General features: G+C 32.6%; 1 protein-coding gene across 7 annotated transcripts in view; it reads left to right on the top strand.

The window, feature by feature from the left end:
• Positions 1-14135, top strand: part of msn (serine/threonine-protein kinase msn) — a 73731-nt gene extending 59596 nt beyond the window's left edge. For all 7 annotated transcript variants that reach the window (XM_089647150.1, XM_089647155.1, XM_089647149.1 and 4 more), the window contains 3 exons: positions 125-251; positions 4001-4135; positions 5774-14135. In XM_089647150.1, the coding sequence (XP_089503276.1) occupies positions 125-251; positions 4001-4135; positions 5774-6022 (511 nt within the window). In that variant the 3' untranslated portion in view covers positions 6023-14135. The remainder of the gene's footprint in view (positions 1-124; positions 252-4000; positions 4136-5773) is intronic.

Raw genomic sequence — 14135 nt, 5'->3', positions numbered from 1 at the left:
ACATGGATGTCGAATTTGACTTACTATTGGAAACCCACAATGATCATCTGTGGAACTTTTGTAAAATATTATTATTAAGTAGGTACACAAATAAAATTGCCTGAAAATTGTACTGTTGTTGTAGGCCATTACTGGTGGACCTGACGATAGAAGAAGGAACTCGCCTGAAGGTGATCTACGGCTCTGCGGATGGATTCCACGCTGTGGATCTGGATTCAGCTACCGTCTACGATATATACCTTCCTAAACATGTAAGTTATTCACTTTATTTTTTTAAATTACTTATTGCTTAACCCTTTATATTATTTTTTATATCTTATACCAGCTACTCCACAGAGTGTAATGTAAAAATGAGGAAAAATTACGATTTTTTTATAAAATTAAATTATAATGTTTTTTGGTGAGGCAGTAAATAAAATGGTATAGTTATGTTAAGAAATATATATTTATTATCATATAAAATTGTTAATAAAAGAAAAATTTGCATATTCCAATCTTTATCATTTTTTGAAGTGTGGTATTTTAGAAAGCACTCTCCCAAATGCATACGTACGTGGCTTGTTAACCTGTGGTGTACCAGGAAATTCCTAGCTCAATTTCCAAAAGCTCAAATTCCAAAAGCTCAAATTCCAAAATCAAACGTCAAGTGTCCACTTAAATTTTTTTTGTGTCGCATTAATAAGTATATGATAACAATTCATCCAGATTTCGGTAGTTTATACAACTGTTGTTACTAATAATATTATTTTGTACAAGAAACCTGTAAATAAATAATGCTAAAAATATAATTATTCATTATGACGTAAAAATTTTGACATTTCTTACCAAGTTAATTTTCATCACTTTTCTTGGGTGAAATATAATAAAAATTACATCACAATAATGTAGATAAAACTATCTTGCTGATGATACCTCCAATCTATTATTTCCACAATCAATTTATATCAAAAATAATGAAAGAAGACGCTTTGACACTAAAAACGCGGCAAATATTTCGTTGGCATTCCACAGAAAAATTCTTTGTAAAAAATCTGAAAAGCTAGAAGTCATTCCGGTATTTGCTGCGTAAAGAACGAGAATAGCCCAAGCGATTGTGACCTTGTTCTTCATACAAATTCCTTATACATACATAAGGGTCAAAATCGCACATAATTTTTTTTTTTTTTTTTTTAAATTCGTAGATAATGTGCTGCACTCACATATGCGGTTCCGGGATACGACGGGTTAAGACACATGTCTCATTTCTCATTGGTTTCCTGTCTGCCACCTTTTACTGCCCTTTTCGAGAAGACCACACAGTCCTGCTTGGGACCTTTACTTAAAATATGGAGTTTTCTATTGAGCTGAGCCTGGTCTCTGATGGAGAGAGAATATTTGAATCCTATAATTTCTATACCCGCTATATCCGATTTTTTGACAAAATGATCTGAGTATGACATCTTGTTCACATTTTTGCGAGCAACAAGAGGAGCCTAAAATTGAGTTTCAAAACCCTCCTTATCATGACCAAAAACCATGTTAAAACTGCGAGTGAGAAACCAAATCCGCTATATCATACAGAAAGTCACTATCAAAACCCGCTATATCGGATTCAACGAATCACAAGCAGTTATTTTGCCAAAATACAATATGGCCGCCGCTCTGACGCCACGCTCGTGTGTCAAAATGATCTACGCGTGAGTTTCTAAACCCGCCATGTCGCCTCAGTTGACTTGTAAAATCACGAAGTGAGTATCAAAATCCGCTATATCCATTTTATTTATCGAAATTACTTAATTATTGCTAGACATATATAGAAAAATAAATGCTTTTCGAAATTTTATTACTCCAATTCATTATATAAAAATTTTTAATGCATTTACTTATGTACGCTAGAGATGTGACAGTTTTTTGCGGTTTTCTCCAAATCAATGAAAGTTGATATAGCGGGTATAGAAATTACACGACTCATTTATTACCCAGTAAAAGATATTAAAATAAAATGAATACTGTATAAAACTGAATAGAATCATTTATTTATTTATTAACGCCGATTATAGCGGCTTTTACAAAAGAAAACAATTGTTTTACTTATTATAAATACAGAATATACATAGATAAAAAAATATAAATACAAAATACATAAAAGAGAACAATAGAAATGGTTATTATAAATACAATGCAACAATGTGTATATATAAATATATAAACAATTAATTTACAATAAATCCCGGATAAACTAATACTTTAAAACTGTATTTGGTTATATTCAATCAGAGAAGCGCTGACATACAGTTTTAATTAAGTGGTGTTTGTATGAGGATAAACTAGCAATGTTTATAGATTCATCCAAAACATATTTATTACCAAGTACATGTAGGCGATTCATTATGGAATTGAGTTCAGCGTTAGATCCTGTATTGTTGCAATGATAGGGTAATTTGAAACGAACTGATCGACTAGGTACACGGAAACATATTAGCGAAAGAAGTTCAGGGGAGTTCAACATGTTAGTAACGATTTTAAATAAATAAAATAGGTCAAAACAAATTCTTCTTTCTTTTAATGTATCGAGTCCCAATAAATGTAACAGAGAGGGGTAATTAATGTTTTCGATGAGTATTCCCAATTTAAAATTAATATAACGTAAATATTTATGTTGGACTCGCTCAAGGGAATTCTCATGTACACTGTAGTAAGGACTCCAAATGGTGGTGTTAAATTCTAGTTGGCTTCTAACAAGTGAAGTGTAAAGTAATTTGACAGTTTTTAAATTTTTAAAATCCTTTGAAATCCGTAAGACAAATCCTAACATTTGCATTGCTTTACTGGTTATATTATTAATATGTTTAATGAATGTTAATTTAGTGTCAAAGGTTATACCAAGGTCTCTTATTTCATCAACAGATAATAAGGTGTGATTATTGAGAAAGTAGGTGAACAACAATGGGTTTTTTTTTCTGTGGAATCTCATAAGTTGACATTTTTTTACAATAAGTGTTAATTTGTTTTTAAGACACCAATCGTTAAAGCTATTAATATTAGATTGAAGTGTTAGACAGTCCTCTATATTGTCAATAATTCTATATATCTTCATATCATCAGCGAACATTAGAATGAGAATCATGTGTATACCTGTAAAAGGACCCTTTTATACCCATTGTTTGTGTCGCCGCTGCGGCGCCATCTGAGTTGTTAGAATGTTTCCTATGTCGCCGTGGCGGCAACAACAGAGTACAAAGAGTTAAAATAAGATTTGTAGCAGGGGCCTATGCGCTAAGCATAACTTGTGTTGTGGCAGTAAGTCAGTTCACAGTCTCTACCGAACTCGGCCTGTCTGACTTTAAATTAACTGTTCTTTTTGGATGACAATACATTGCCTGCCAAACCCTCTTACCCTCAAGAATCTCATGGATACTGATAAAGTGGAAAGCACGGGAGAAGCAGCGGAATGAGCAAATGAGAGATTAACCTCAGTGATGAACCCAACCCAACCCAACTAGCCAGAACATTTAATTCACTGTTAGTCTATTACCACACTCTTATGTTTCATGTCAGCGTGCGCAACGAAGGAAAGTTTTGGGTAGTTTTAAAGGAATTCAAGCAAGAGTTTTTGTTGGAGCTATCTGCGCTCTCAGAAACACTAATGCTAACACTTATGTCATATCAACAGAACGCAGGTATATGGATATTTTAAATCTACATAACTCATGGAAATGAAATCAATATAAAAATTCCAGACGTTTAAAATTTGTCAAATAACATCACACCTGGTCACCTAGAATGAACACATCGATAAAGATTTTATCAATTATGTTGGTAATTTGTTTTCCTTTCTGAGCATGACTGCAGATCGCCAACAAACAGTTCAATAACAACAGTTCATTGATAAAATCTTTATCAGTGCGTTCGTACCGGGGTGGTAAGGGTTCACTATTGGAGAGTTCTTGCTGCTTCACCAAATAGTTTTTGTTTATAATGAAGTTGATAATTATTTATTGAGTGATTGGTTTAATTCCAGACGGCCGGTGCCATTTCCCCCCACTGCATAGTCCCTCTTCCCAACTCCAGCGGCATGCAGCTGTTGCTGTGCTACGACAATGAGGGGGTTTACGTCAACACCTACGGCCGCGTCAGCAAGAACATTGTCTTGCAGGTGAGAACAACTATTTTCTACACTAGAATGCTTAATTTCGAGTATTAGAATATATATAGTATAATTGATTCAAACCCCGAGAGACTCCCCGGAAAAATGTATTCATACAAAAAAATTTGAATCTATAGCCGTCAATTCTTTAATTCAATTTACTTTTGTCCGCGCATGAAAATGTGTCTGTGTAATTCCAAAAAAAAATCAATTTGTGCCAAAATTTGTCAAAAATATTATTTCAAATATTTAAATTTTACTGGCCGGTGTTTTACGAAGAGGGCTAAAACGCCTTAAAATTTTCATTACGCCGTCATAAATAAATCGTCCTAATTCAAATTATTATTTCATAAATCTATATCGGACGCTGTCCGCGACAGTAATCAGCCGCGAAATTTGGATTTACACGGAAATTTGTTATATTTTTTACAAATTTACTTTGAATACCTACATGAATTTGGAGGGGTGGCCGCGGAACTTGAATTTTTTTATATTTTTTTTTATTCTCTTAAAATTTTGAATTAGAAGGGGAATTGGTTAATTCTAAATTTGGATTTCTATGTCGCGTGGATTTGGAATTAACAGGGTTCTTCTGTAATTCAATGATGCTCTCCTATTAGGGGCCGTTCAAGTATTACGTAAGCAGATTTATTACAATTATTTACCCCCTCTTCCCCCTTGTCACCAAAAGTAAGCAAAGCTCTTACCCCCCCCCTCCCATGCTTACGTACAAATTGGTACCTATATGCATTTTTCGTAAACGTATTAATTATTTGTGGGAATCCCCGAATATATACAGGGTGTATCGGCACTAACCCGACAAACTTTAACCGGCTATTCCTTAGCACATTTGGAGTAAAAAATGTTATGGGCACTTTGCTGTCCGGTAGCATTTTTTTTCAATTAAAAACAAAAAATAATAAAATTTCCACACTACATCACTGTCATTGGCATAGCGTTTGGTGTTCAACAGCTGTTATAAGCAAGTATGTCAAAAAGCGTCTTCGCTCTTTCGCACACACTAAATAATAATAGTTAAAAATGAGACGAATGGTGCCGTGCCATTTCGTTGTGATTGTGAGTGTGCGCCAATATAGGTACACACGTGCATTATTCAACGGAATTCGAATAAAATATTTGCCAGATGGGTTTTCAAACTTTGACAAAGGATAAAACAGTGGTGACATGTGGTGAAAATATGAATAATAAATTTTTTATTAAAAAAAAACGTTACCGGACAGCAAAGTGCACATAAGATTTTTTACTCCAAATATGCTAAGGAATAGCTGGTTAAAGTTTGTCGGGTACGTGCCGATACACCCTGTATGTATTCGGTTTTCAAACATAGACAATGTGTGGGTTGCTAATGTGTAAAAAAAAATATAACTACTGCTGAGCAGTGCTGACGTAATCACTATCTCGACCCCCCCACCCCCCCATGTCATAAAAAATAAGCAAAGCAAAGACCCCCCTGCCCCCCTATAGTGCTTACATAATACTTGAACGGCCCCTTACCTATTAGAGCACCTATTACGAAACAAATTAAACTGCGGTCAGGCAAAATTACGGATAAGATGTTTTTTATTGGTAAATGTATTAACATTTCGGAATGAAGTTATTAACATATTCTTTTGTTGTTGTTCCTAGTGGGGCGAAATGCCCACCTCCGTGGCGTATATCGGCACTGGCCAGATCATGGGTTGGGGCAACAAAGCCATCGAGATCCGCTCCGTGGAGTCAGGCCACCTGGATGGCGTGTTCATGCACAAGAAGGCGCAGCGCCTCAAGTTCCTCTGCGAACGCAACGATAAGGTCTTCTTTTCCTCGGCCAAGGGCGGCTCCTCCTGCCAGATCTACTTCATGACCCTCAACAAGCCGGGCATGGCCAACTGGTGAACAAATACTCCCACACACCCTTGTAACTAGATAGATACCCCGCTCGACCATGGCGACCGATATCCCAGATCTATCAGTGCTGTGAGTCGCCAGTATCCTGTTAATGATGTAACGGCATATAGGATACCTTTAGTACATCAAGAACTGGCTGTATAATTCTAATTACACCGGTAGTATTTTATTGGCCAAGATCTATTGATGCTACATCAGCCTGTTGTATGCTGGCGACAAACTATTAATGCTGTAGTGGCCCTTCGTATCTTGCTAGCGAAGATCTATGGATGCTAATTGAGCTGGTAGTATCCTGGCGGCAAAGATCTGATCAGACTACATTATCCTGGAAGTGAAGATCTATTGATGCTTTTACCAGCCCATAGTATCTTGCAGGCAAATGTTCCATTCTAAGAGAAATACCAACCATGGTCAAGGACGGAAATTCGTAGTTATAAGAGGTTACATCGACCCCCACTACTTGTAATAAATAGTATATTATTATTAAGGTGGTAACCCAGAATGGTCCAGGTTGGATGTGAGCGACGGTGGTCTTCTCAACACAAGCGTGGCTTGGAAAGGATTTGCAATATTATAATTTGTAACATACAGTTAAAGAAAACAAATTATCCCATAAGAAAACCCAAAAGGATTTTGTAATTAAATAGTGAGATTAAATTGAGGATACAATCTACACCTAAATGTCTGTAAAATGAATGGGCGGGCCCAATTTCCTTTGATGCTTTTTAGCAAAGGGCTCTCCTATCGCATTCTATTTCACCTAATTACTTGACAGATTGTGACGGGTTGCGTTTTGTAGTTTGGTGTATCGTGATGGAACCGACACTTGGTTGGTGTTTTTACTATTGAAGTAAGGTTAGATATTGTTACGTTGTTGGTACACAAGTCTTGTAGCTGAGAATGGAAAGAGTTAGACGAAGTCGTAAACTACTTAATGTAAGATTGTACAATCAACTAGTGTTTGTTCAATTTCAATCATTTTACCGTTGAGATTGCAAAATAACCAATTCCATAGATTGGTAAACTTTTGTGTGGTGCAGTTACATAGTGTCAGTTGATTGAATAGATGTTATCGCTTGGTCGGTCTACTTTTGTACGTGATCTGCTAGAGGAATAACTATTGTGTTAAGTGAAAGCTCAAGAAGTCTGAAATTATCGTTTGTGCCCCCTTCTTACCTTCATCTATTATACGTCACCTGAGCATTAGGCAAAACACTACTTTCTATATTATAATATGTAACAATAAGAAATATACATACATACATTTAATATCTAAAATTTTAAATAAGAAATACATAATTATAAAGTAAAATAAATCAATTCATTGGTGGAAATATTTCCATCGAAGCTTTGCGCGATGTGCACTTTTGATAAAATAATCTGTAAAACTTTTTTACATCCAGTAATTTTCTTTTCAAAACAATTTTGTGTAAAAAAATTATGTTTCTTTTAAATACAATAGTATTTCACTTTTTTATTTGAGACTGAAACAAGTGAATCAAATTTTATTTTAAAAGTGCAGTCGACTCGTTAAAATGGGCTATTTTTTTCTGTTTTCATTTAAAGTTTAAATTACTTTGGTTTTAAACATTTCATGTAAACAGATAAAACAGAAGACACTTATTTTTGGACGGCTCACTTTTAGGATGAAAAAATAATAATGGCTTTAAGTGCAAATTTGCTGTGTCCCATCATTTTAGAGAATACCTAATGAAAATACTGTTTCAATATTGTTAAATAATTTTTTTGAAAAGCCATCATAATTTTCATTATAACCTCTTAATACTATTATCCAGTTCAGTCAAAATCATGTTGTGGAAAATTCATTTGAACATTTTATCCAACTATTCAAGTTTGAATGTACACAGCTACGGACGGCTTGTTTCACAGAATTTGAACAATTCATCAAATTTCAAGTTCTGCAAAAGTTCTATCCAAGTTCGGCTATTATTTCAGTTTTGTGAAGCAATTGGCCCGATTATAATATAATAACAGAACTTGAATAGAACCTTCACAGAACTTCAAATCAACTTTTAAATTTGATGAATTGTTCAAATTCTGTGGAAAAAAATATTTCGATCATATGTGGAGGTATGTAGTAATTTTTGCATTTTAGGCCATTGAAATACAAAAAATTTGATATAATAAAATTAATAACGCTTAGGTGTGGAGTGGATAGTTGTAGAGGTACTCGAGAGACTCTGATTGCTAAAAAAAAGAGACTCGGATTGTATTTACTTTGCTCAAACAATTTTGACCTTTCCTTCCTTAGTCCTTATACGAAATTCATCTTCCATTTTGCTTTTGTGATTTTGCAACCTAACGAATATCAAACGTTTTTAAATATTATTACTAAAAAAATAATAACTGAGCTAGCTAAGCTACCTTGAAATATTTACTATAAATTAATTATCCATAAAATAGTTTGTACGTTGAAACAATTATTCTAAAATGATAACGTCTATAGTATTCTTTTGCATTTAGTTTGTGTGACCTGTTTTCTAGAATTCAATTCACATTGGTAAAAGAGAATACGAGATTGACTTAAGCAAAGAACCATATGTAGGTAAACACATACCATGATTTTGTTGCTTCCAATTGGGAAGGCAGAGAGGATAGAGCATTAAACATCACTTAATATTAGTTGTGAGTACTTTTCACATTATATTTATTGGCATTGTGAGTCTGTGTTGTAATGTTGATATCATAAATAAACCACTCACTAGATCGATATCTTCGGGCTTTTTGTATGAAACAGATTGGTTCTAAAAACCATAGATATGCCAATATATAGACAGTAAAATTCTCATTCGGAGCCTACTTATTATACTATACACCAATGAAAAACTCTGAAAGTTTGTTCCAGACTTTCAGAGTTTTTCATTGGTGGATATAGTTAGGCAATCGTATGACATGACAATATTTCGGTTCCAATTTTCGATTGGAGTTATAATATTTGAGTTTGGAGTTATAATATTTGAGTTTGGAGTTATATATCTGGTTGATATTATCTAACAGTGTTGCCAACTTGATTTTTTAAAATGTTTTATTGTATTTAAGTACTGTTTGCTTGCTGCACTAATTATCTACGATGAATTAGGTGAATTATTATGAACATAATGGCAATAATTATTGTACAAAGCTTTATATCGTTTGTCCCGAACAAAACCGATGTGATGTTTTAGTGAAAGCGGTAGATTTGTATTTTATCACTTGTCCACTAATTAGTTTTCCGATTAAAAATGAATATATTTTGCAAAAGTGCCGATTTAAACAGTACATAGATCAAAAAATAAACAGTTGTCTCGCTAATTAGATTCTTACACACGTTTAATGTGTTGGTGTGTTAAAGCTGGCCTCATGCATGGGTTTAAGAACGTTTTAACCAAAGAAACGCCATGGTAATAAATCAAGTTTTTCACCATTAAGACGCTACGCGCTGCATAATATTTACACTATGCTTTTTAGTAAGGCCGAGTAAGTTTGTCTTTATCGTGATTGCAAAGAATATTTAAAAAAACTAGTAAAATAATTTTATCTATCCTTTTGCTTTCCCCATTTACAATTCGCTCTTATTTATACCCTACATTTAACCCATATTGCCTATTTCTTTTGCCTTTTTCCTTTACGGCAACACAAAAATGTTTCACAGTAAGATTAATGGCTAACTTGATACATTCCTATCTGGTAAATAATTTTGAAATATTATCAAACTGGATTTAAAATGAATTAACATACGATGTGAAACATTTAAGCATTTTAAAAAAGAGTTTTGCATTTTTAACTCATTGGGTATTTCCGCAGTAAATGTACAAATTAATTGGAATGAGTAACTCAGTCACTTTTGAAATTGCCTAAAATTTGGTGAATTATGAACAAATTATTGTTTAGAGTCGTCTAGTCTACTTACCAATGTTATTTGAACAGAAATCTAGAAGGCGAGATTATAACAATTATTATACTTTTTATTTCCAATTCTTATACTAGTAAGTAACATAACCAATCCTTATTGATGAACCCAAGTATAAAGAGAGTGCCCACGATTTTACAGTTTTTATAGTCGTATTATACTTTAGGTATTGCTAGGTGTATAAATATTATTGTAATTGTAGCCATTTTTCTACGACACTTAGTAAAGTTGACAAAACGTAACGTAGGCGCATTTATAGCGTTAGGTAGTCTGTCGAAGTTTAGATTTTTGATAGTTTTGTGTGCTGAAATTGAAAATATCAAATTGTAATATTAAAATCGTGCAAAAGATTATTGTCGATTTTGCAAATTTATTTTGTCTTTCTTCACTGAAAGGATGATTTCTTTTTCTTCTTGTTGCCATGTTAACTCTTATAATATATTATTATTTTGTTTAAATATTGTAAATATAACTTATTGTCATTTGGAAAAGCACGCTAAAATTACGTCTGCAATGTGCCAAAAAGTATTAAAAAATTGTAGAATTTGCCGTAAGCACGATGAAAATTTGTACAAAAATGCTTTTTAGTCATTTTTTAAATTTTGATATTTTCAAAATCAGCGTACGAAATTGTAAAAATCATGGTCGATAATTTGCACGCGCGGTTTTTCACACATTGCAGCATTTGCGTACTATGTTTGTTTTTCATGTGGATTAGTCTTTTTGAAAGAAAGTGTAATTTGAATATTTTGATGCATTTGGTGCACTTGTGAAAGATTGCATTTTGAATAAGATGAAAACAAATTGATATGGTGCAATTGGTACTTCCAAACTGGTACTCTAATCAAAGCAATCAGTATGAATATAGAAACGACATTATTCTGGGTATTATTAACTAATTAACTAGCTAGCTTATCTGTATCTTTTACTTATTTAGATTTTCCACTTGTTTGTGATTGACAAGACATTCATTTCATTTTTATGACCTTAATCATCATACTTATTTCAATTATATACAAGGAAATAAGGTCTCAATTATTCACGCATCAGTTGACTCATTTAGGCGTCTGATGTCGCGTTATGTTTATATCATTTAACATTATTGCAAACTGCATTTATACTAGGTTTAAATAATGTAACATTTTTTAAAAGATATTTTCTACTACTGTTTAATTAGTAAGTGCGAACATTTAGTGTGTGCTCGGGGTGTATATCCTGCTTTATATTGTTTGGGTGCCAACCCTTTCCCAGGAATATTGGCAGACACGTTATTGTCTATTGCGAGAAGAAGTAACCATGTCTCACAAATGTGAATTGACTTAGCTGTACATGTACGACGGTGAAATATGAACAATTTTGTATATAAATTTAAAGAATATATTATATGAAGTAATATAGATATTTAATATGAATAAAAAAGCTTTTATTGTAATAATGATTATTATTATTATTGTTTAATTGGTGTTAGAGGGGCGGCGTGGAGACCCCATGACTACCAGTCTTTTTATCTAGTCCAAATGCTAGATGCGATTTGCTCCCGATTTGCTCGCGGGGCAAGTGAACTGCTTTGAAAATATGTCTTGTTTTTACTTTATTCCATATTTTATTGTAAACACAACTGCAACTAAAGTGTCCAAGCCTTTTGAATTCATTAAACTCATTCATACACAAGTTAAACTTCTCTATACTCTCTGCTAGCCAAGTTCTTTTGTAATCAATCATATACAAGCCGAATTCCTTTGAAATCAATTATATATGAGCCAAACTCAATTGAGTAAAACTCGCTTATACACAAACAAAACTTGTTTGAACTAGTTCACATAATATATTAACTACAAACACTACAGGCACTTTATATAAGGTGGGTTTTGATCGATGGCCTGGTGGGTAGAAAGCCCCGTTAGCAGTCAGATGGGTCAGAACAAGTTAACTTGACTCAGTAAAAAGGTCTGTACTATAAGTATTAGGTAAAGGGAATCTTTACATAATCAACCAATTCACCAGAATCCATCTTATGAGGACATATGACTCCATATTGCTGTTCTGTCAAAGTCAAGTTTGCCTTTGTAATAAAATGTGGAATAAACTGTCAGAACGTTGCTTTTTCATCATTAATCAGTTGGTGAAGCAGATATTTTGAACATCTCTTTGTAATTTGAAATAAACAATTTCACAATTTTAAAATTCATCACTCTGAGATAATTCAGAACTTGGTTTAAAGTAAAAATAAAATCTCTTAACTACATGTATGCCTGCAATTTATTTACTCATTTAAACAAACTTGAGAAAACAAGATTTAAAATTATCACACATAAGTATACTGTGTTTTTTTAATTTTTTTTTAGGTTGTTTATTATCAATAATTTATTGTATGATACAATACACAGACGTTTTCAAGTCAATTAAGTGCCTATGAAAATATACCAAAGAATACGAAAATGAAATAATTACTAGGTAAACATGATAATTATTTTATGTTTTCATGATGCTATTGGTATATTTTCCATGACATTTTGAATAATACTTCTGGTTCATTTGTTATGTAAAGCCAAACACAACATGAAATGCAACTAATGTTGCAACAAATTACCTACTAAAGCTGTGTGTAAGCTGCTGTGCGCACGAACTGCGCACTGAACGGGCATGAATATGCTAATTTTTTGCATTCCATGTAGTGTTGCTTTGTACGCGGCTTAAGGCATTTCTCAAATTCTAAACTGATTGAATTTATTTAATAAGTAATGTTCGATTCATTCTTGGAAAATAAATTATGACTAAACTGTCAATGTTAAATCATGTTTTTTTTTGTTGTTGCTTGTATGTAATATCAATGCACCAATATTTACAATAAGCCAATCACATATTCTTGTTTATATTCAGGCTGTAATCCTTTCGTGCTATCTCTCATTTTTCATCTCATTGCAAGTGGACGTCACTGTAGTTGGGTTGCAAGCGGCCATGCATGTCACAATAGTTGTCTTGCGGAGGGGCACCAGGCATCGAAACGTCCCGCCTTTAAGAGTGGCAGTTTTCTGTTAATTTAACTCTACTCCATCTCGGTGAGTTCTTACCATCTGCAGTCATAAATAAATAAATAAAAACATCCATTCCTATGTTAACTTATTGTAAATGTGGGTGTATGTACATACATACTTATAAATATTACATCTGAGCAGAGGAAACATGAATTTGTACCGACTCTTTTAGTATTTGAGCAATGCCAGTGTAAACTTTTCCGAAAGACTCATTTATTTGACATTATTGTCTGATTAAAAATTAATAACAACAACAAAAAAACCTATATCGTATTCGCTAAAATTACTTTTAGTTAGGAAATTTTTTATACAATTTTTTTTTCTGTAAACATAAATACATAATATTACCACTGACTTGAATGATTTCTATTCATTTGTAATCCTAGTGTTTAAGACTTGCTGCAAGTTAGATTAAGTAAATAACATTTTTTATATAAAATATATCCTTTTTTCGTGTATTTATGATTTTCTTTTTGAATACAAAATAATGATATTTACTCAGTATGATGATATTTTGTATTGAATTAGATATATTGTCACGTGTATTAATTTATATTAGTCCCCATTTACATGATGGTCGATGATTCTGTTTTTTATTATTTTTTAGTTCGATGATAACTTGACAAAAATGAATATGTTTTCTTTTTGTTTAGTTTTCGATGAAAAATGAAAACAGTTATTTGTATTTAATCAGTATGCAGTATAAAATATGGATCTATTAAGGCAATATCCTAATTATTCATATTTTGTAAAATTGCAAAAGCCCACATTGCTTTAGGTCAGGTGAAAATGATATTGAAGTGACGTAAAAGTTTTTTTTATTCCGAATTTATTATTTTTTACCTTTTGTACTGAAATTTTTCCTATAGATATTTTTGGTATTTTTTTTGTAGGAAAGCCTTTTGTTGTATAATACGAACAATATTGTACAGAATACAAAACACAGCATTGAAAGCAATATAATTATATACTTGGTAAATTATGTAATCTTATTACTTCAACTTCAAGAATTTTCTTTAAAACAATTGATGCGACCATTTTCGCAAATAATCTTTTTGTTTATTTATTAGGTGCTAAATTAATACTGTTATCAAAGGAAAAACTATACCAAAATGTCACAAATTTTATGTCTCAAATGATTAGAACTGTTTTTTAA

Source organism: Hesperophylax consimilis, chromosome 26 (assembly GCF_061612785.1).
Source record: "Hesperophylax consimilis isolate HC1 chromosome 26, BYU_Hcon_1.0, whole genome shotgun sequence".
Lineage (NCBI taxonomy): Eukaryota > Metazoa > Arthropoda > Insecta > Trichoptera > Limnephilidae > Hesperophylax > Hesperophylax consimilis.
The sequence above is the reverse complement of the archived record's forward strand: the minus strand, read 5'-3'. Positions and strand labels throughout refer to the sequence as shown.